This window comes from Equus quagga, chromosome 19 (genome assembly GCF_021613505.1).
Source record: "Equus quagga isolate Etosha38 chromosome 19, UCLA_HA_Equagga_1.0, whole genome shotgun sequence".
NCBI lineage: Eukaryota > Metazoa > Chordata > Mammalia > Perissodactyla > Equidae > Equus > Equus quagga.
Genome location: NC_060285.1, coordinates 6186164 through 6208182, shown reverse-complemented (window position 1 = coordinate 6208182; position 22019 = coordinate 6186164). Strand labels below are relative to the sequence as shown.

Sequence of the window (22019 nt, the reverse complement as noted above, 5' to 3'; positions counted from 1 at the left end):
ATTTTCTAGCTACGAAGACATGATCACTTTCCAAAGAAAGACATTAAAAATGTATAAAAATGAATAAATTTTAAGTTGGCATATTAATATTTTTACTTCAAAATTAAAATTCATTATTTCCAAATCTGAAATACATTGCATATAAAATATGTTGATCTGGTTTTAATTTGCTATGTTTCCACTGTTAATATAGTATTATTTCTCTTATTCTGAAATACATCCTATATAGTTGTTAGGACCTTCTCTAAATAAATTTTTTTTTAAAGATTTTATTTTTTCCTTTTTCTCCCCAAAGCTCCGCAATACATAGTTGTATATTCTTCGTTGTGGGTCCTTCTAGTTGTGGCATGTGGGACGCTGCCTCAGTGTGGTTTGATGAGCAGTGCCATGTCCACGCCCAGGATTTGAACCAACGAAACACTGGGCCGCCTGTAGTGGAGCGCGCGAACTTAACCACTCGGCCACGGGGCCAGCCCCTCTCTAAATAAATTTTTGACTGAGGATTAACTCCATTAAATTCTATATGGATAAGCTTGAGGCAACACGTCTCCCATCTGTACCTGGTGACATGATTAGCTGTAATGATCTTATGTCCTAACTCTTATCATTTCAAATCTCACATTTTCATGTGAGCAGAAAAACCACTTACCTCTTTATAACACTTATATTTAGGTCAATTCCACCGAACCTGGACAGGAATTCGTTGTAGGGAACAGCGCTGGAGCTGGTGAGGGGGATCTGCGTGCAAACAAGAAGGTTGACGGCCTGTTAGGGAAGCTCGAGCCAAGCAGCGGACAGCACGGGGGCAGCATGATGTAAGGGAGGACACCATTAGCGGGGTGGGCGTTCTGGGGAACACAACTACCTAATCCCGGTGCCTGGGTTGACACACACCCTCAGCAATCCAGTACAAACAGGACGAACGCCAGGATGCCAGTCTGTGCTCAACTAAAAGTCAACAGATTTTCTACAAAATGATCTAAAATCTAGATCTATCTAAAAAAATAAAGTGAAATTAGTAGAAATACATGCTAATATAAATTTTATATATGTATTTTGTATATATTTATACATATATAAATTTATACACAAATTTATACACAAATATACACATATATTTATATGTGTAGATACATGTACAAATATATACATGTATATATATATTATATACAGTCATGTGTCACTTAATAGGGATACATTCTGAGAATACATCATTAGGCAGTTTCATGGTTGTGCAAACGTCATAGAGTGCACTTACACAAACCTAAATGTTAAAGCCTACTGCACACCTAGGCTCTACGGTACTAATCTTATGGGACCACCATCATATATGCTGTCTGTTGATGACCAAAACGTCATTATGCAGCACAGGACTGTATGTTTCCCGAGAGGCTGAGTCCACAGCACAGTTTTACCCTCTGAGTGTCATCTGAACTTTCTGTATATTCATATACTTTAAAGGGGGAAAATAGTCATTTTTAAATTTAAAAATTCTACAAGGGACATTACTGGGTCAAGTGAGTCAACACAGACCGCACATTAAAGTACTATCTCGATGTTTAATTTACTGCAGTTGATAACTGTCCTGTGATCGTGAAGAGAACAGCTCTCATTCTCAGGAAATGCACACTGACGTGTTTAGAAGTGAAGAGCCAGAATATAAGCAACTTCCTCTCAAACAGTCCAGAAAAAAACATCGTGTGTGCGCTGTTTGCGCCCATCATGTGTATCGTTTGCACACACACACCTAGACAACAAAGATCACGAGCGAAGTGAACGAGGTTAAATGTTCCCAATAGGCAGGTCTGGGTAAAGGATATATGGGCACTATTTGTCCTGTTCTTATTCTTACAAATTTTCTGGAGGTTTGAAATTACTTCTAAATAAAAAGTCAAATTTTTTTAAATGAAAATATTTCCCAGAACAGCATTATGAAACTAAAATTACAATAAATACATAATCAATATAAATATATTTTAAGCTTCACACAAATATACATAGTACGATTTCCCATACAGCTGAATGGCTCCTGAGTCTGCACAATCAAGTCTGATATTTACACAGCCCTTAAAGTTCCAGCCTCAAAGCCTCGCGTGGTTATCTCAGTCCTCCCCAGAGCACAAATTTCTCTCTACTACTTAAAACATGCATAACTAGGAAACAGGACCAGAGGGAGTACGGCTCACGGGGTGAGCCTTTGGGAAGCCTTTTCCTGGAAAGGACACCCTGACTTCTATTTATGACAGGGCGATTTTTGTAGATATGATTTTGGGTAGACACTTCAAAGTCTCCCTAATCTTGTAGAAGAAGAGCAAGAACAGACGGGACGTGCAGCTCCAAGACTGGGTGCCCTGGTGGTTTGGGTGGCGCTGAGCGCCAGCGAGGGAGGGGCTCACGTTTGCAGAGCTCACACTCTCTGAACGGGCACAGGCACTGCTCGGGGTGGTTCATGTGAGCTCACTCCTCCAGCCCAAAACCAGCTTCAGAGGCTGCTGAAATTTTCCACATTTCACAGAGCAGGTGTGACCTCGCTGCCATTAAGTGCCAGAAACCTCTGTTCACCTCACGACACTAACCACTCTGCCTATATGGAAAAAGAAAGTCCACCAGCCTATTGAAGCGTTCGTCACACTTCAGGTTGCTACTTAGGGTCCAATTCTAACGGGGCAGACACATTTTGGCAATGACCATTCTCCAAGGCTGATGCCTTAGAAAACCGAAGAATCTAGTCTGAAAGGAGAGGCTCTGCCAAGGACTCGCCTTTTCAGTATCTGTGATTCTGGCAAAAACGTTTAAGATTCAAAATCATCCACAGATGAATCGCTGAAAGTAAATTCTTAGACTGCGGCCGGAGGAGGGTAGTTTTGAAATCAACATCTACCACGTTGGTCAGTATCTTCAAAGACTTCTCTTTCCTCAACCTGACACAACCACTCGGACCAGAAGAGGACTTTGTTTTCCTTCTCTGGAATCTATTTACCAATTCAAATTCTTTTCAAAATGTTTTATTAATACTCAGAGACTGAGGCCACATTTTTTAAAAATTCACATTACCATTAAAGGAAAATAAAGTGCAGGGCAGGTTACAAGCAATGACTGCTCAGCATTCTTGCCCTGATCAATCATCAGAACAGCCTGACATTCAAACATTCGTCACAGGGTCCTGGAATAAAATTAAAGCTGAAGTACATTCACTATAACTGGAAAATTCTTTTCTAAATTTGTTGTGTGTGTGTGTTGGCCCAGAGCCAACAACTGTTGCCAATCTTCCCCTTTTTGCTTGAGGAAGATCGGCCCTGAGCTAACACCCATGCCAATCCTCTTCTATCTGGATGTGGGTCACTGCCACAGCATGGCTTGATGAGCGATGTGCAGGTCGACGCCTGCGAGCCAAACCCGTGAATCCTGGGCCGCTGAAGCAGAGCACGCGAACCCAACTACCATGTCACTGGGCCGGCCCTCTTTTCTAATTTTAAGGGTGAAATTTCACGAGACATTTTACCAATTTGATATGTTTCCAGCTAAGCTTACATTAACTATTAAAAAAGAAAGGTTGTATCACCACAAGGATTAGTCATGAAAAGATCTAGAAAGGTCTCACATGCTGTGAACTCCAGGCATCAGGATGAGCAGCCTTGCCCTCACTCCCCATGAACTTGGCCAGCTGAAAATGCACCACACTCCAGCCTCCTTGATTTATGCACGGGTCACTGAGCTCAAGCTTCTAGAAAAACAAGCTTATTATTTAAGACAGACTACGAGGACCTGTTTTTTTAAAGTCTTTGAAGTTCTACAGTTCTCAGTGACTTCTTTTAAAAACAGATGTAGCTTTTAAAAACAGATACACATTTCACATTTTCTGTACTTTTCCTCTTCCTGCATAGCTGATTAGCTTGGGAAGATTGTCAAAATTTTAACTTAACATTAGATCATGAATATAGGGAGACATTAGCAGGAAATAATATTTTAACTCTCCATTTGTTATAGATAAAAGTATCAGTTAAATCAAGCTTATGAAGAAACTGATGTAATGTTTGCAAGGAAAAATGTTCTCTAAAAGCAAGAGAACATTACCATATGACACAACAATGCCACTCCTACATATGTACCCAAGAGATGCAAAAGCATATGTCCACACAAAAACTTGTACATGAATTTTCATAAAAGCATTGTTCACAGAAGCCAAAATGTGTGAAACAGCCAAAGGTCTGTCAACTGATGATAAAGAAAAGGCAGTCTATCCACACAACGGAATAGTATTCAGCCTTAAAAAGGAAGGAAGAGCTGACTCACCTCTAACATGGGTGAGCCTTGAAAGCATTATGCTGAGGGAGAGAAGCCAGACACAAAAGATCATATATTGTTTCATTCCATTTATCTGAAATGTCCAGAATAGGCAAATCTATTGTGACAGAAAGAAGATTAACGGTCGTCAGGGACTAGGGGAAGCTGGAATGGGGAGTGACTGCTAACGAATATTCTTTTAGGGGTGTTGAAAATGTTCTGGAATTAGATAGTGGTGATAGTTGTGTAACTCTGTGAATATATTAAAAACCACTAACTGGTACATTTTTAAATGGTGAATTTTATGATAAGTAAATTATATCTTAATAAATCTTTTATTAAAAATGTAGATAGAATAAAGAATGACATGTGAAAGAATCAATAAATACTATTTGTGAAATTCTGGAAGTGAATAAAGGGGGAACATTTTTTTGAAAAAATCTCTTCATCTTTCTTCTCCCTTCCCTTCTTCCCTGTCCATTCCCCAGTAATTCAGCCCTAAAGTCATTCGATGGGGCAGAGAAAAATGGTGTCTGCAGTGCTGGGGGAGCCATGGTGTTCAGAGCAGCATGTGAGCCCACGCGGGGTGAATAGGGCATTCACACTGCGGGGGAGGCGGTGCTGGAGAGGGGAGATGAGTCACATACCAGGGAGATGATCAAATAAGTAAACATACTAAGAATAATAGAAGCCAAGGTTCTCATTGTCTGAAAAGGTAGTTACAATAGGAAAAGCAAGAAAACTAGAATGAACCCGGAGGTGTTGGATTAGAATTGGCGGCACTGGTGTGAACTCGTGGTTCATTATACAGAGAGATTGACATAGAAACAAATGCAGACGTAAATACACGTATGTAGGGGAAAATGTATCCCCTAGACCTCTGCCCACTGAGAGGGCCAGGAGCAGCGACATCCCAGCGGCAACGAGCAGCCCTAGTGCCCAGACCCCGGATTTGAATATCTTCTTCCATTAAAAGGAAGCAGAGCTCTTTGGAGAAATGGATGATTCCGGGACCAAGGCAACAAAAGCACAGCGGGACGTGGAACATCTTCCATCAGAAAGCAAGGAAGTGCTCAGAGAGCGACGGGGACGCGTCCAAAGGCCACAGAGACCAACGTGAAGCGGCTCCTACTGGCCAAATTAGGGACAATTTAAACATCAAAATAAAGAATGAAAGTAATGGATCATAACCCACTTAATAAAAGAGGGAATTCTCAGTCCCTGCCAACATATAAATAAGTGAATAAATTGAAAGTTTGATGAGGAATGGAATATTTACATAGTTTCAAATTTTCTCCCACAAAATCCTTATTAATTAAAAAGTGCATAAAGAGTACCTTACCATGAAACAGTCTGACAGATCCCACCTCACGTGACTATCATCAGCAACGGGAGGAACTGAAATCATGTGCACCCTAATGAACGTGATGAGAGGAACACTATCATTTCTGTGATATTCCTGCCCAAAATGCAAGCCTGAATCTAGCCCTAAGGAAACAGCAGATAAACTCAAACTGGGGACAATCTACAAAATAACAGGTCTGCCATGTGTTAAATGAAAAAAGTGCTAAATAAAGGCTAAGGAAAGACTGAGTAACTGTTCTAGACTAAAGGAGGCTGGGGAATATGAACCAAGTGCAACGCCTGGTTCTGATCTGGATCCCACAAGACATGCATGGAGCAACTGGCAAAACCTGCCTGGATCCTGGGGCCGAGACAGTAGTGATGAGCTGATGCTGATGTCCTTAACTGATGGGTGGACTGTGGTTATACAGACCAGTGTCCTTGTTTGAGGAAACGTACACTAACATATTCGGGGGGATAGAGCGACTTACTTCTAAAAGCTTCAAGAAAAAAAATTGTCCTTTACACTATACTTCCAACTTTTCTGTAACTTTGGGTTGCTTTTTAAAAAATTACAAAGCAGAAGAAGTTGTGGCAGAGAAAGCTCATAAAAGACCAACCTTCCACAGAAAACAACTATAAGCTCTGGTCAAAATACAAAAAGTAACTATCTAAAGGCTCTGGAGAGTGAGCAAGAGCAGGCAGATTTTGGAAGAAGTCAAAACTTAGGTGACAAGTATGGAGGGAGTTTCCTGGTCTTAATGGTTTTAGCCTAAGAGCAGGCCTCAGTCAGGGCCCAGCAAACAGCGCCTAAACCCCAAAAGAAAACCCACTGTCTTTCTGGCCTGAAGAACCAGCACACAGAACCCAAAGCAACCGCAGCCACTAAAAATGTGAAGGGAATCTCAGACGGGAGAAAGGAAGAGGAGTACACTGTCTGTGTACTAACTCTGCCCACGTTTCCAGCCGCCGCCTAAACCACGCATGCGCAGGTCAAACCCAAAGCGACCCACCTAAAGATAAGCTCTGAACTGAGACACGTGTGACGGCCTGCTGCCGGCGAGACAGTGTGCAAGTTAACTGTCTGCCAAAGAACAAGTATCAACAGTCTTCGGGGGAGCAGAACGGAATCCAGTCTCCACAGCACAGCATCCACAGCATTTAACGCTGCGCTGGCTAATAAACGGCCATAGCCATTCGTGGCTGTTGAGCGCTTGAAATGTGGCTAGTGCAACTGATGAACTGAATTTTCTGTTTTATTTAATGTTAAGTAACTTAAATTTTAAAGCTAATTCAGTTACTGGAAAACTTTTAAGTATGTTTAAAACAACTGGGTATGTGAATCTAGCATCTTAATTGTAAATTTTATGAAACCTAGATATAGATGAAGTATTTCCAATGGAAATTTCGTGTCTGAATTGAGGTTTGCTGTAAGTGTAAAGTACACACCAGGTTTTGAAGACTCACTACACAGAAAAGAACATAAAATATCTTATTAACAATTTCTAATAGTGATTACATGTTGAAATGAGATAATATTTGAGATGTATTTGGTTTAATAAAATATTATTAAAATTAATTTCACCTGTTTTTTATTTTTATTGTAGCTACTAGAAAATATTAAATTACACGTGTGGCTCACATTACATTTCTATTGGACAGTGCTGGTAAGGGATAGTATCCAAATCTACTCAAATACAAAGAATGAGAGAAATGTGACTCTTCTCAAGGGAAAAAAATCAATGCAGAACAACCCTGAGATGACCCAGATGTTAGAATTATCAGACACGGACTTTAAAGCAGCTATTTTATCGACGCTTAATGAATTAAAAGAAATATGCTCATAATTGAAGGAAAAAACAGGAAATCTAAGCAGATAAATAGAGATTATTAAAAAAGAACCAAATGGAAATTCTAGAACTGAAAAACGCAACGTCTAAAACTTACAATTCACGGAATAGGCTTAATAGCAGAATAGAGATACTAACGAAGAGTCTTCAACTTGACGATAGATCAATAAATATTACCCAATCCCAAAAACAAAGAGAAAAAAATATTTAAAAAGATGCACACAGCCTCGGGGGCCTGTGGGACAACACCACATGTCTGAGAGAGGAGAGGATGGGGTAGAAAAAATATTTGAAGAAATATTGGCTGAAAACTTCCCAAATTCAGTGAAAGACAAAATTAAAGGGAAGAGAAAACCTTGCAACCGTACCACAGTATACTCAAAACACACAAACAACAAACACAACGAACACAACAAATAGATCTGCAAATATTTTTTAAAAGAAGAAAAAAAATCAGTGAAAGGAAGGAGAGTCAGTCCCTGAGGTCAAGACTGGAATTCAGGAACGCCTGAAATTCCCTGGGCTGGTTTTTTTCCTAATGTGTAATTCCCCTTTGGGAAAAGTAAGCAGCCTGGGGTGGGTTGCGGTATTCAACAAGTTCTAGAAAGAAATAGGCTTTCAAATACTATGAAATAGCATGCAGCCAGACTCTGATTAAGACCTAATGAATAAGATACATGTTTGTGTGTGTGTGTGTGTGTGCGCACACACATGTGCAAACTCAGTTATTGGGTTAGTGGGCTGGAAGGCACGCTACTGATACTCCCACCCAACTTCTCCACTCTTGTATGACTAGATATTGATCCCTGTGGATTTATTCTGAGTGTTTAATTCCTACTGTATTGTGTATTTCTTTTTTAACGGCCCTGAGGGCACAGAGCACACCAGATGTTCACTGTTCATACCTCCCTGGAACGCAACACCACCAGGAGGCCCAGGGGCCCATCCTCCACATCCCTCCCCAAGTAAACGCATTACCCCTGCTGCAAACCCTCCACTGGCCCCCTCCAGCCTCCAGGACAGAGGTCAAACTCCTGATGTGACTTCTCGGGACAGGCTCTCTAGCCATAAGCTGACACACGTCTCCTCACTTCAGCCAGAAATGACTCCACCCAGTTGCCTGAAGAAACGTGTCATGTTGGTTGAGGCATCCAAGCTTCCACACAGGCCATTCCCTCTACATAATGCCCTTCCCTTCTTCTTTCATCTGCCTAATACCTAAAAGCTAAATGTCCCTTCCTCCCCAAAGCCTTCCTGGACCACCATCCCTCAGATTTAGACAGCTCTCTGTACTCTGACTGTCACTCCTCCCTGTAATCACCCCGTCCAGCACCCACCAACATGTCCGCAAGTCTCTCTGGACCAGGATCCCCCCAGGGCAGGCCTGCCTGAGTGCTCCACCTCGGGTGACCATAGTGTTGCCGCAAGAACAAAGGCCGAAATACTCAGTTCCAAAATATAAGCTGACCAAATACGTTTTACATGGAAGCCTTAAAAAAAAAAATGACGGTAATAGTGCTACACAGAAAATATGACCCAAGAACGTGTTGATCGTCCCAAATCTGCCAGAATTTGATCAAACTAATTGTGAAAAATGAACAAAACTCTAACTGCTCGTTTGGGACAGTGGGGAAGAGCCAGCAGGGGTCCCACACTCCCGTGACCGACTTCATCCGCTCCGCGGCCGGGTTATTCTAAGTCGTTACACATACTTTACCTGAGCCAGCACATCTTGGAACTGTTCTCTCGTGAGAGGCAGCAGGAAGGTTGTGACGACTCTCCTCAGGTCGCTCTTGGACACCGTCATGCTCTGACTGGTATCGAGCAGCTGAAAGGCTTTTTTCAACTCATCTCCTTTATCGGTAATTTTTTGAAATAAAATCCGTTTAACATCTAAGAAGGACAGTATTGGATTTGCAAGAGCTGTGGCTATAAAAGAGAAACAGCTATTTATTAAATGTGCTTAAAACCAAGCTACCAAACACCATTTCACTGTGTACTAGAATCCAACCAACTTCTAAAACAGTATTTCTTCCACTACACGTGGGGTCGCACGTCCGATCATTAGGTGACTCACGATGGTAAATCAATAGTCATTTTCCCACCTCTGAAATTTGGTCAATATAAAACAATAGTAATGACATCAGAAAGAAAAAGAATGAGGCAAAGATAATCTCTCTATGAAGGACTTATGTCACGACAAGTGAAAAACGTGGATATTGGAATAAAACAGTTAAGAATCAATATCATTTCAAACGAATCTTTCAAATATCATATTCACTTTCATCTTCTTGCCAATTTTTGAGAGGAAAACGTAAGTCTTGAATTTAGATCATTTCTTTTTCAAACACAAGGAAGAGGTGAGAATACGCTAGACACCAAAAAGTAGTGAAAGAATGTTCAGAATGCTCTAAATCAGCGTTCAGGGGGCCTGAACTTCCTGGGAGGAAAAGGAGCAGTGTTCTGGTGTCATGCATTATGTCCCGGGGTTCTCCGTGTCACCAAAGGAGAGCCAACACACCAGAGGCCTCCCTCCCCTCTGTCTAAGATGGAAACAGCTGCAGAAACAAGCAAATACAGCAGCTACAGATCAACTCACGGCACCAACCAGTATCCTAAGCGTAAAGAGCTGATTATTCCATCCGGATATTTTATGACCTACTAGGGAAAGAGGAGGCTAAGAATAATGGTAGTTTGGTAAATCTCCTCTATTTATTTATGAGATTGCGAAGGCTCGGTGACCACAGTTTATTTAGTAGCTCTGTCTTCCATAGTAAATTCTGGATGGGTGCTAAACGTCTTGAACGTTGCCTCATCTTTTACAAACTTATTCACAAGCAGGAGCTGGGGAAGGCTGACGCTGGTTATTTCCCTTCACACGAGCATTTCTTATCAAGCTATTGAACCTTCCCAGCATGAGGACAGTGGTGGCTTTGGTCTTGGGGTGACCTAGGCCAGAGGACAGACTCAAAGGACAGGATCTCAAAGCGCCAACTTGTGCCACTCAGAGGGCACTCAGGCATTTCCTCACATCTGTAAGATGCCCTGAGCTGTCTTCTGCTGGGGGTAGAAAAGCAGAGAATGCGTGGGCGCCCTGGCAGTCACTCTGCTGTGGAGATCTGCTGTGTGCCCTAACCACAGCAGCAGCATGGCAGGCCCTGGGGACCACTCTGCCCCCTCCCAGGGACTGCGCTGGCCATCACCAGTGCTTCATCACCCGGCTGAGGGCCAAGCACACACAACCCATGCTGGATGCTGGGGATGCCTCTCACTCACGATGCCCACGGCCTCCTCAAGGGAGGGCCTTACTTAACTGGGACACACTAGAGATCCAGAACAGAGGGTGGCTGACTTGGGTGACAGAATGAAGGTCTCAGGAAAAGCTCCTTAGAGGAAAGAGGTGACACTTCAACTGCAATGTGGTGTCCCCAAGAGTGAGAGGGGCTGGCAGCGGAAGGTGCTGTGGAGGACAGCCAGCCCAGGCAAAGGGAGGAGGAGGGGGCAGCAGAGGAGGCATCAGCCAGGAGGCGAGACTGCAGACAGCAGCAGGAGCCAAATCCTGGGCGGTCCTACCTCCATCCTCGTGCTCCGGCTACGGGATGCCACAGTGGGATGTTCATCACGAGACCGATACCACCCAACTTTCATTCCTAAACTCCACCCTGGTATCACATGGAGGAGGGACAGGAAGGGGAGGAGAGTGATGGTGGAGAGGGTATGTTGGGTAACTACGGCCTGCTCAGGCAAGTATTAATGGAGGTCGATGCTAACGTGATGGTCATGAAGTCAGAAGCAGAGGTGAATAAAAGAGAGGTTAAAATAGGCAAGGTGGAATCTACAGAATCTTCTGATTTGATGTGCGGTGTGAGGTAGGGGAAGAGGATAAAGTCTGTGTGGGTGGTATGGGTGGCTAGGCGCGTGGTGACCCCCTCACTGAGAAAGGGAACACTGGAAGATGTGGCAGATGGTATTTTCCGCAGTGGGCTCAACAAGATCTCCATCATACATGCTCTCTTTACAACGTCATGTTAACCCTCCAGAAGGTTCCATCAAAAAGTGGGGCATATGCGCCTTCTCCTTGAATCTGGGTGGGCCTGTGACTATAGCAGAAATGACACTATATGATTTCCAAGACAACATCACAGAAGGTGTTACAGCTTCTGCCTGGTCCTCTTAAGACGCTCACACCAGTGGCCACACTGTGAGGAAGTCCAGAAGCCACACAGAGGCCACGTGTAGGTGTTCTGGCCGACAGCCTCAGCTTAGGTTCCATCCAAGAGCCAGCATCGACTGCTGGCCATTCGAGGGAGCCAGCCTTCAGAGGTCAAGTCACCCCCGCCTTTGCAGCTTCCCCGCTGGGACCTGCCCAAACTGCATATCTGTGAGCGAAATACGTGATTGCCGCTATTTCAAGCCTCTATGTTTGGGGGTGTGTACCTAGTAATAGAATCCTGGAACTGAAGAGAAAAAAGTTTGTGGGAAAGCTAATGAGTTCAGTTTGGGATATCTAAGTGGGATGTCTGTTTGAAAACTGAATCCATAAATCTAGAAGTCGGAAGAGGGTGGGGCTGAGACACAGGTGTGAGAACTGGCCTTGTGGAAGCCACGGGGGAAGCAGGCAGGACAGGAAGAGAAGAAAGGAGACTCGCAAAACACTGACCTTTAAGGAAGTGAAATTCATTCACTCAAAAAATATTTCTGAGTACCTAGCATCTTTCAGCCACTGATCTAGGCACTGAGGGCACTACAGTGAAAAGACAGGCAAGGTCTGCTCCTGTAGAGTTTACGACCTGGAGCGGGGAAGACAGACCCCCAACAGATAAACAGATAAATTGTACGGTGACGGTAGGCGGTGGGAAGGGCCGCAAAGATGGTGAGACAGAACAATGAGGTGCCAAGCGGCAGAGGCGGCTCTGGGTGGCGCCGTCAGGGAAGCCCTGCCTAAGCAGATTGATGAGCTGAACCAGAAGATCAAATGAGCCAGCCAGTCATGAAGCTGGCGTAGGAATGTCCTCAACAGGGAAAGAGCCCTTCAGCAAGAATGAGCTTGACGTGTTCCGGAAAGCAGAAGGCCAGTGTGGACAGAATGGCGTGGGCCAGTGAGACGGAGGGCAGCGATGCTTAGCTCAGGTCGGGGATGCCTCGGGTGCCTGCACAAGCACTGGGGTTTTCTCCAAGCAGGGGGGTGATCCTCTCGAATATATCTTGTTTTTTAAAAATCACTGGCTGCTACGGGGAGAATAGATTACAGAGAGGCAGGGAATGAGGAAAAGAGGCCAGAGAGGAGGTAATTCCAAGAGTCCCAGAAGAGATGACTGTGGGCTGAACCAGGTGGCAGCTCTGGATGTGGGGGAAAAAGGAGACAGATCAGAGATATAACCTGGAAACAGAGCAGACAAGGTCCTGCGGATAGATTGGCTCGGCGGGGTGGGGGCAGGGCGGGGTGGGGCAGGGTAGGGGGCGGGCAGGGTTGGGTGCTGAGGAAGAAAAGAAATTAAGGACAATTCCTAAGTGTTGGACTTGAGGAATCAGATAAACGATGCTGACATTTACTGAGACAGAGAACACTGGGAGTCAAGAAATCTGTGTGGCCAGTTCATGTTTGAGATGTCCATGAGATGAAGCCCAAGCAGAAAGGTCAGACAGGCAGCTGCAGGGTCGATCTGGAGCTTAGCAGGGGAGTCAGAAGGGGGCATTCACTTTGGTTGCAGGTGATACGTAGGCACATGGTACCAGACACTCATCTAGGAGAGGGCGGACAGGGAGAGGAGGACTGGGCACAGAGCCTGAGGGAGAAGAAGGGGCTTAAATCTCCCACGAGGCTTCCCAGACGCTCAGGAGGGGCCGCGCCCTGCTGCCTTCTCATCTCTGACGGTCGCCTGGAATCTCAGAAGCAGGTGATTCACATGGAGAGGCTGCGTGATTCAATGTCGCTAGTGAACACTCTTTCTCCCTCCGTCCACCCAGCCTGGAATCCTCCCCCTGCTCCCAGTGTCACAGAGGGATCCCTCTTGTTAATTTATGTTTCCATCTTGAAATCTTTCTTCAGATTTTTCATGTATATTTTTAGTTGCTTTCCAAGAAGCCCCATCTTTGCAATCGATATTTCTAATTTAAAAGTATCAGAAAATATTGATTTGAAATTACTTGAAGGAAAACTTTTTATTTCATGTGCCTAATGCAACTTCTGAGATTTAAAATGAAAGCAGTTACCAAACTTGCATAACCTGCTAGTGGGAGTACAAATTGATAGAATCTTACTGGAGGGCAATTTGATAGAATTTTCTACATCCGTTTAGGATAAAGAAAGTCACAACAGACTGTCGCTCTCACCCTAACAAGGAGAACAAGTAGGATAAGCTTAAAAAGGTAGAGTTTTTGAAACCCACCGGTGAACCGAGGATGCAAAGAAGCTAAATTCCAGAAAGGACAAGCCATTCCTCAGAGAGAAAAGACCCCTGATGCCTTTCATCCTTGCAGAGCCATGGGAAGAAAAGCAAAATCATTCTAGGGGCTGGCCCGGTGGCTCAGTGGTTAAGTTCACACATTCTGCTTCAGTGGCCCGGGGTTCGCAGGTTCGGATCTCAGGTGCAGACATGGCACTGCTTGGCAAGCCATGCTGTAGTAGGCATCCCACGTATAAAGTAGAGGAAGATGGTCATGGATGTTAGCTCAGGGCCAGTCTTCCTCAGCAAAAAAGAGGAGGATTGGCAGCAGATGTTTGTTCAGGGCTAATCTTCCTCAAAAAAAAAAAAATCATTCTAGACAGAGGTAAGGAAAAAACAACCAACCATTGAGCAGCCACATGTGGACTGGTGCGATGGATTTGCACACTGGGAGCCTGGTCACATGGGTGCATGAGCAGCCCAGCAAAGGTGGGGGAGGCACGGGGCTGCACGATGCCCGAGGCCCACAGGGTCTTCTGCAAGCGTAAGACAGCCATGCACCAAGGCCGGGGAGTCCAGAGGGAAGAACTGAGGCGAGTCCCTGTGAGGCACATGGGGCCTCCCCTGAGTGCCCCTCAGTGGCCCACTGCAGACTGGAGGCAGGATGTCAGAGTGGAAAGAGACCTCCTGAGGTACAGGAAGCTAGGCTGGAGGACAAAGAGTGCTCCCCAGAGACCCTCCAAAACTGGCAGCCGGCCTGTGAAGCAGAGATCGCCGAGGTCTCACCAGTGGTCAGAGCTCAAGACCTGGTGAGGGAAGCCTCAGAAACCAGCAGCGCCCTCGACCCAGCTGCGACTGCAAAACGGCCCCACACAGCCCAGTTCAGAGATTAAGCTGAGCCAGCCCATGGCACAAAGCCGAGAAAAAAGGGCATTCCTTTCTCTCGTGGTAAATATTATTTACTTCTGCCTCTACTGTGTTTTACACAAATGTCTGGTATTAAATCTTTTTAAAATTGCAAGACAAGTAAAGTAAGAAAAGGTGATGTAATCAAGAGCGAAAGCAATCAGATGACCCACAGAGAGAGCGGATGCAGAAACGATCAGGTGTGTAAATTAAGGACGATAAAAAGCTTGAGGGAAAAACTGACAACATGCTGAATGTATGGGGGGTTCAGTAGAGAAATGGAAACTAGTTTTTTAAAGCACGTGAGAAAGCTAGAAATTAAAAATACAATGTCAGAAGTGAAGAACTCATTTGATTTGCTTAACAGTAAACTGTACACGAAGGAAGAAAGGACTAGTGAATATCGAGTCAGGTCAACAGAAATTATTCAAACTGAAATATAAACATAAGCAAAAAACATTTAAAAAGGAAACTTCAGGGGTCTAATATCTGTGACTCACAGATTCACCCCATGAATTGTGCTCATTTAACATGAGTTATACAAGTACATGCCTACATATATATGTGCATGCGTGAAAGAGGCCAGCCAAACACTTACTGGTGGCCACCTCTGCAGAGGAAAATGGTGCTAGGAGACATTATATATATGTATAAAATAAAAAGTAATTTTTTAGGGGCCAGCCTGCTTGCATAGTGATTAGGTTAGCATGCTCTGCAGGGTCAGATCCCAGGCGCGGAGTACACACTGCTCATCAAGCCGTGCTGTGGCAGCACCCCACATAGAAAATAGAGGGAGACTGGCAAAGATGTTAGCTCAGGGCCAATCTTCCTCACCAAAAAATAAAATAAAATAGAAAATAATTTTTTACTTTAAGAGAGAAAAAATAAATCAGTACGTTAAAAAATACCATCAGTAAAGATAAAAGGAAAGTGACAAATGAAAAAGAGACACTGAGGGCACATAGACAGATAAAGGATTAACACATTAAATACAAAGAGAGCTCAGACAAGCCACTAAAATGACCAACCCACAGTGGGTAAATGGGCAAAAGATATGAAAAGGCAGCTTACAAAAGAAAAAGACATACACCTGATAAACTTAAGAACCAAAGTTAACCTTACTGTGAGAGATATGCAAATGAAAATCACATAGAATATTGTTTTTGCACACCAAATGGACTAGATGTAAAAGATACTATTCTGCCTTAGGATACTTAGAAATCAGCCCCTTTATCTGCTATTTGTGGGGACGTCCAGGCAGAGCTTTCTACAGGGCCCTTCGGTAGGATTCATCAGGAGCCTTAGGAGTGTGAAAGCCCTCGAACGCAGCAGCCCCACTGCACTCCAGCCTTGAGCACTATCAGAAAGTCAGCTAATATCCAAGGTATATTGTAGACGTGGAGCTCCTGGACTGGAACAGATTTATTATTGACGATCAATTTTTAACCCCCATCCATTCTCCCCATTTTCCTTAGAAACAGAAACCCTGAGATTTGGGTAGACACGTGGCCGTCTGAAATAAAGGCTGGGCCCCCAGGCTCCCTAGTAGGTGCACGTGGCCACATGACCGAAGTCTCACCAGCTGTGAGAAGCACAAGGGTCAAGTGTGGCTTCTGACTAGATCGCCTTCTCCCGCTAACAAGGCAAAACCCAACTTGTCCTCCCGTTCTGTCCCCTCTGAGTCCCTCTGGTTCCTTGGGTTGTGTGCTCACAGTGTCTGTACGAGCTCACGTTGTGATGTTTGCCTCACTCCACTGGAATTCTTTATCTCCCTCTCAGACCGTGAGCTCCTCCAGGCCGGGCCCTCTACTGGATCCATCTCTTTATCCTCAGTACCTACGACAGTTCCTGTCACATACGAGGGCTCAGAAAATGTTTGGGAAGAAAGGAAAATATATATACTTTTGGAAAATTATAATGTCAAATTGTATTGCTTTAAAACTGAGTGAGTGATTCAAATGAGTTGAAAACTTACGTCCACACAGAAACCTGCATGCAAACAGCTATAGCAGCTCCATTCTTAATGGCCAGGACGCGAGGGGACCAAGACGCCCCTCAGTAGTGAACAGATACACAAACCACGGCACACCCATACAAGAGAGGAACATTCAGAGATAAAAAGAAACGAACTGTCATACCATGAAAACACACGAAGGAGCCTTGAATGCATGCTGCTGTGTGAAAGAGGCAATCTGAAAAGGCTCCATACTGTGTGATTCCAACTATATGACACTCCGGAAAAGGCAAAACTATGGAGACAGTAAAAGGATCAGTGGTTGCCCAGGATTGGAGGGGGGAGGGTGGAAGAGATGGAGCACAGGGCATTTTTAGGGCAGTGAAACTGTTCTGTATGATGCCGTAATGGTAGACGCATGTATATATACATTTATCAGTGCACTCTGATGTAAACTGCAGACTTCAGGTAACAATGTATCAATAATGATTCATCAGTTGTAACAAATGCACCTCACTAAGGCAAGATGTTAACAACAGGGGAAACTGGGGGTGGGGAACATAGGGGTGTAGGGGAACTCTCTGTACTTTAGCTCAACTGCTCTGTAAACCTAAAGCTACCAAAAAAATTAAGTCTATTAGTTAAGAAAAAACTGAGTGAGGCAGGATACTAGATAGCATAGCAGTTAAGTCCATGGATTCTGGAATCACACCGTCTGGGTTCAAACCCTGACCCTGCCACTTAAAAACTACGTAAATTTGGGGTAAGTGGCTTAATCAGGCTGTGCCTCAGTTTCCCCATAAAGAAAAAAGGGACAATAATAGAATCTGCTGCGCAGCTTCACTGTGAGGATTAAATGACACGTGCAGCCTTCGTACAGCCTGGTACTCACTAACCACACCCCAGCCATACCTACCACAGTATTATTCGCTCACGATACTCACTTGAAGAAGAAGGTCTGAACACATTTTGGAAACTATTCCTCAAATCCACTCTACACGGTGAAGAATGGGGTCTTAAAGACGTGAATTTTCGCGTGTGAGGATACAAAATTTGCCAATCTGGTATAATCGCCATTTTGCACATTAAATCCCTGTGATATAGAAGAGAACAAATTACATTATCTCAAGCATGGGGGGCAAATGTGGCCAACCTCCCAGCCACTCCTCCTCTGAAAAGATAGCCAGAGATTACAAAAATGCTGCTAGGGGCCGGCCCAGTGGTGCAGCGGTTAAGTGCACACGTTCCACTTCTCGGTGGCCCAGGGTTCGCAGGTTTGGATCCCGGGTGCGGACACGGCACCACTTGGCAAAAGCCCAGCTGTGGCAGGCATCCCACGTATAAAGCAGAGGAAGATGGGCATGGATGTTAGCTTAGGGCCAGTCTTCCTCAGCAAAAAGAGGAGGATTGGCAGTAGTTAGCTCAGGGCTAATATTCCTCAAAATAAAAAAAGAGAGAGAGAGAAAAATGCTGCTAGCCATGACCTTCTTGCCAGTGTTTCAAAGACTATTCTTAAAGTGAACACAAAATCACAATTTTAGACTCCTTGTTTTTAGCGGAGCCAATAATCTTCAAAAATGGGAAAATAAAGAAACTTTTGAATAGGAAAACCTGCCTGCATCTTGAGTATCACTGACTCATTTCTTTGGCAGGCAGTAAGGGTAGAAAGTGGATTCTCTGAGGTCTCTTGAAGTGCCTCACTGTACATCCAACACACAGCTGGAGGCAGAGCTGAGGACAACAGCACCAAAAATGGTGGAGAAAGCACCTCTGAAGATCCTCTCCTCCATTAAAGCAATGAGAACTCGGGCAGAAATTGTCAGAATCAACTGTTTCAGAACTCTGGACACTAACCAAAGGTTCACAGCCATCCAGGGAGCCCTGACTCAGAAAGAGGGCAGAATCTCAGTCTGAACATCAAGTTTTATGGCTTTTCTTTTCCTGAGGAAGGTTAGTCCTGAGCTAATGACTGTTGCCAGTCTTGCTCTTTTCTTTTTCTTCCCCTGAGGAAGATTAGCCCTGAGCTAACATCTGTGCCAGTCTTCCTCCACTTTATATGTGGGTTGCCACCACAGCATGGCTGACCAATGGTGTAGGTCTATGCCTGGGAGCTGAACCCACATACCTGGGCCTCCAAAGCAGAGTGCACCAAACTTAACCGCAAGGCCAGCATTTTAAGTTCCCCTATTCCCATCTTTCCACCCTGAAATCTTCAGCAGCCTTGAAACCAACAGTGTGCAATCACATTGAAAACCCAGCAGGCTGACAGCCAGTGGAAGGAGCAGACGAGGGCTGGAGCTCCTTTAAAGCCCTATTACCAGAAGATTTTCATTATGTGACCTACCCGATGGTTCCCTGAAAGAGTCAGTCACAAAGCTGTCTTTATTTGAACTGATTCAGAACTTTCCCAGTAAGAACAGGATATCATCAAAAGGTATTTGTTGAAAAAAAATCAGAGGCAATTGTTATTTAAAATCTTAGCTGCCTGAGGGGTTGGTAACAGATGGAGCAAATAACAGACTAAAGAAAAAGATTAAAGGGAAAAGCTGGGGGATGAGATGTCCATAGGGGCTTTGACAAGCTCCCACACATTGCTAAGAATCTAGAAGGCCACTTGCAAGCGTAGGACTGTGAGCATGTCCAGGGCTGTGTGCTTGACCAGGGAAGACCTGAGAAGGCCCCAAACTCTCACCTCTGGCTGACCTTGAGGCTCTGCACAGGCAGGAAGTGAAGGCTAAGGTAGAATTGTGAACTGCCTGGCTGAGTGTTGAAGGAACTCTCCATTACACACAAAGAGCCTCTCAGCAAAGATCAGAAGACTTTTGTTTCCAGGCATTTAAGGAAATCTCTGTCCAGTCATGAGCTGACCGCTAAGCTACCCAATTAGAGACTTCAGTGTCTACACATGACAAAGAATACAGACTTTACAAAGTTAGTTGAGAAAAGTCACTACACAAACAAAAAAAACATGGAAAGAGAACATGATTTTAAGAATTGCCACATTATTAAAATGTCTAGTTTTCAACAAAAAATTTATGAGACATGCAAAACAAAAAAAAGGAAGTATAGCCCATACATACTTATCTTCAGAAACCATACAAGGAAGAAAAGAGTGGAAATAAATATTTAAAGTGTTGAAAGGAAAAAAAAAAACAACACCAACCAAGAATTCTGTATCCAAAAATATTATCCTTCAAAAGTTAAGGACAAATAAAGCCTTTATCAGACAAAAATTGAGAGAATTTGTCACCAGCAGACCTGCTTGTAAGAAATGTTAAAATAAACTCTTCAGAAAGAAGAAAAAGTCATATGGGTCAGAAACTCAAATCTACATAAAGAAAGGAGGAGCACTAGAGAAAGAATAAACGAAGGTAAAATAAAGATATATTCACCTAATATGAGTTCCAATATGCATGAGGCAAAACCTGACAAAATTAAAAGGAGAATTAGACTCTTCGACAATAATAGCTGGAGACATCAACATTCCACTTTTAATAATAGGACAACTAGACAGAAGATCAACAAGGAGACAGAAGACTTGAACAACACTTAACCCAACTAGACCCACTAGAGCTCTAAAGCGCACTTGCCTAACAGAAGGAGAATGCGCTCTCTTTTCAAGTGTGCATGGAGCATTCGCCAGAACAGACCGTATGCCAGGACATAAAACAAGTATCAGTAAATTTTAAAGGACTGAAAACATAAAAATATATTCTCCAACCACACTGGAATGAAATCAGAAATCCATAACAGAGAGAAGTCTGGTAATTCACAAATATGTAGAAATTAACACACTCCTAAATAACCAATAGGTCATGGGAAAAAATCACAAGATAAATTAGCGAATACTTTTAGACGAATGCAAATGAAGGCACAACATACCAAAACTTATGAGATGCAGCTAAAGCAGTGCTTCGAGGGAAATTTATACCTGTAAATGCCCATATTAAAAAAGAAGAAAATCTCAAGTTAATAATCTGACAATCTTCCTTAAGAAATTATAAAAATAAGAGTAAACTAAAACCAATTTTGTAGAATGAAGGAACTAATAAAGGTTAGAGCAGAAATAAATGAAGTCAAGAAAAGAAAAATAGGCAAAACCAACAAAATGAAAAGTTGGTTCTTTGAAAAGATCAGAAAAACTGAGAAATTTTTAGTTAGACTGACCCCCCAAAAATGATAAATACTCAAATTAATAAAATCAGGAATGAAAGAGACGACATTACTACTGACCTTACAAAAACAAAAAGGATTATAAGGGAATACTATGAACAACTGTATCCCAACAAATTGGATAACTTACATGAAATGGAAAAATTCTTAGAAAGACACAAACTACTGAAACTGACTAAAGAAGAAACAGAAAATCTGAAAAGACCTATAATAAGCAAAGAGAATGCATTAGTAATCAAAAAAATTCCTGCAAAAAGATCTCAGGACCAGAGGGGTTCACTGGTGAATTCTACCAAATATCTTAAAAAGAATAGTCAAAGCTAATCCTTTATAAACTCTTCCAAAAAATAGAAGAGGAGAGAACACTTCCCAACACATTCTATGAGGTCAGTATTACTCTGATACCAAATCCTGAGAAAGACATTAGAAGAAAAGAAAGCTAAAAACCAATATTCCTTGTGAATATAGGAAAAATTCTCAACAAAATACCAGCAAACTGAATCCAGCAACATCTAGAAAGAATTAGACAGTAGGACCAAGTGGGAAAACCCTAAAGTATTACACACACACACACACACACATACAACGATTAGAAATAAGAAACAAATTCAGTAAGGTTGCAAGTACGAGATCAATATACAAAAATCCATTGTATTTCTATATACCTGCAATGAACAATCTGAAAATAAAGTTAATAAAACAATTCCATTTGCAATAGTATCAAAAAGAATAGAATACTTAAGAATAAACTTAACAAAAAGTGTACAATTCACACACACAAACTATAAAACATCGTAGAAGTAAATTAAAGAAGAACTGAATAAATGGAGAGGCACTCCATGCCATGGGCAAGACTGCAATGCTCCCCAAATTGATCTACAGATTCAACTCGATGCTCATGAAAATCCCAGCTGCCTTTTTTGCAGAAATTGGCAAGTTGATCTTAAAATTCATATAGAAACGCAAGGGACTCAGAACAGCTAAACCAATCTTGAAAAAGAACAAATTTGAAAGACTCACACCTCTTCTTTTCAAAACTTACTACAAAGCTACAGTAATGAAGACAGTGTGGTGCTGGCATAAGGACAGACATCTAGATCAATGAAATAGAACTGCGAGTCC

At 43.1% G+C, this 22019-nt stretch overlaps 1 protein-coding gene across 4 annotated transcripts in view; it reads right to left on the bottom strand.

Annotated features, from left to right (window-relative positions):
- The window catches only part of EFCAB6 (EF-hand calcium binding domain 6), a 233096-nt gene that overhangs the window by 194802 nt on the left and 16275 nt on the right, over positions 1-22019 (bottom strand). For 3 of the 4 annotated variants that reach the window (XM_046645983.1, XM_046645988.1, XM_046645986.1), the window contains exons 4-6: positions 17669-17817; positions 9196-9407; positions 650-738 (exon numbers count right to left, since the gene is read on the bottom strand). In XM_046645983.1, the coding sequence (XP_046501939.1) occupies positions 650-738; positions 9196-9407; positions 17669-17817 (450 nt within the window). The remainder of the gene's footprint in view (positions 1-649; positions 739-9195; positions 9408-17668; positions 17818-22019) is intronic. The other variant, XM_046645984.1, reaches the window with a different exon arrangement.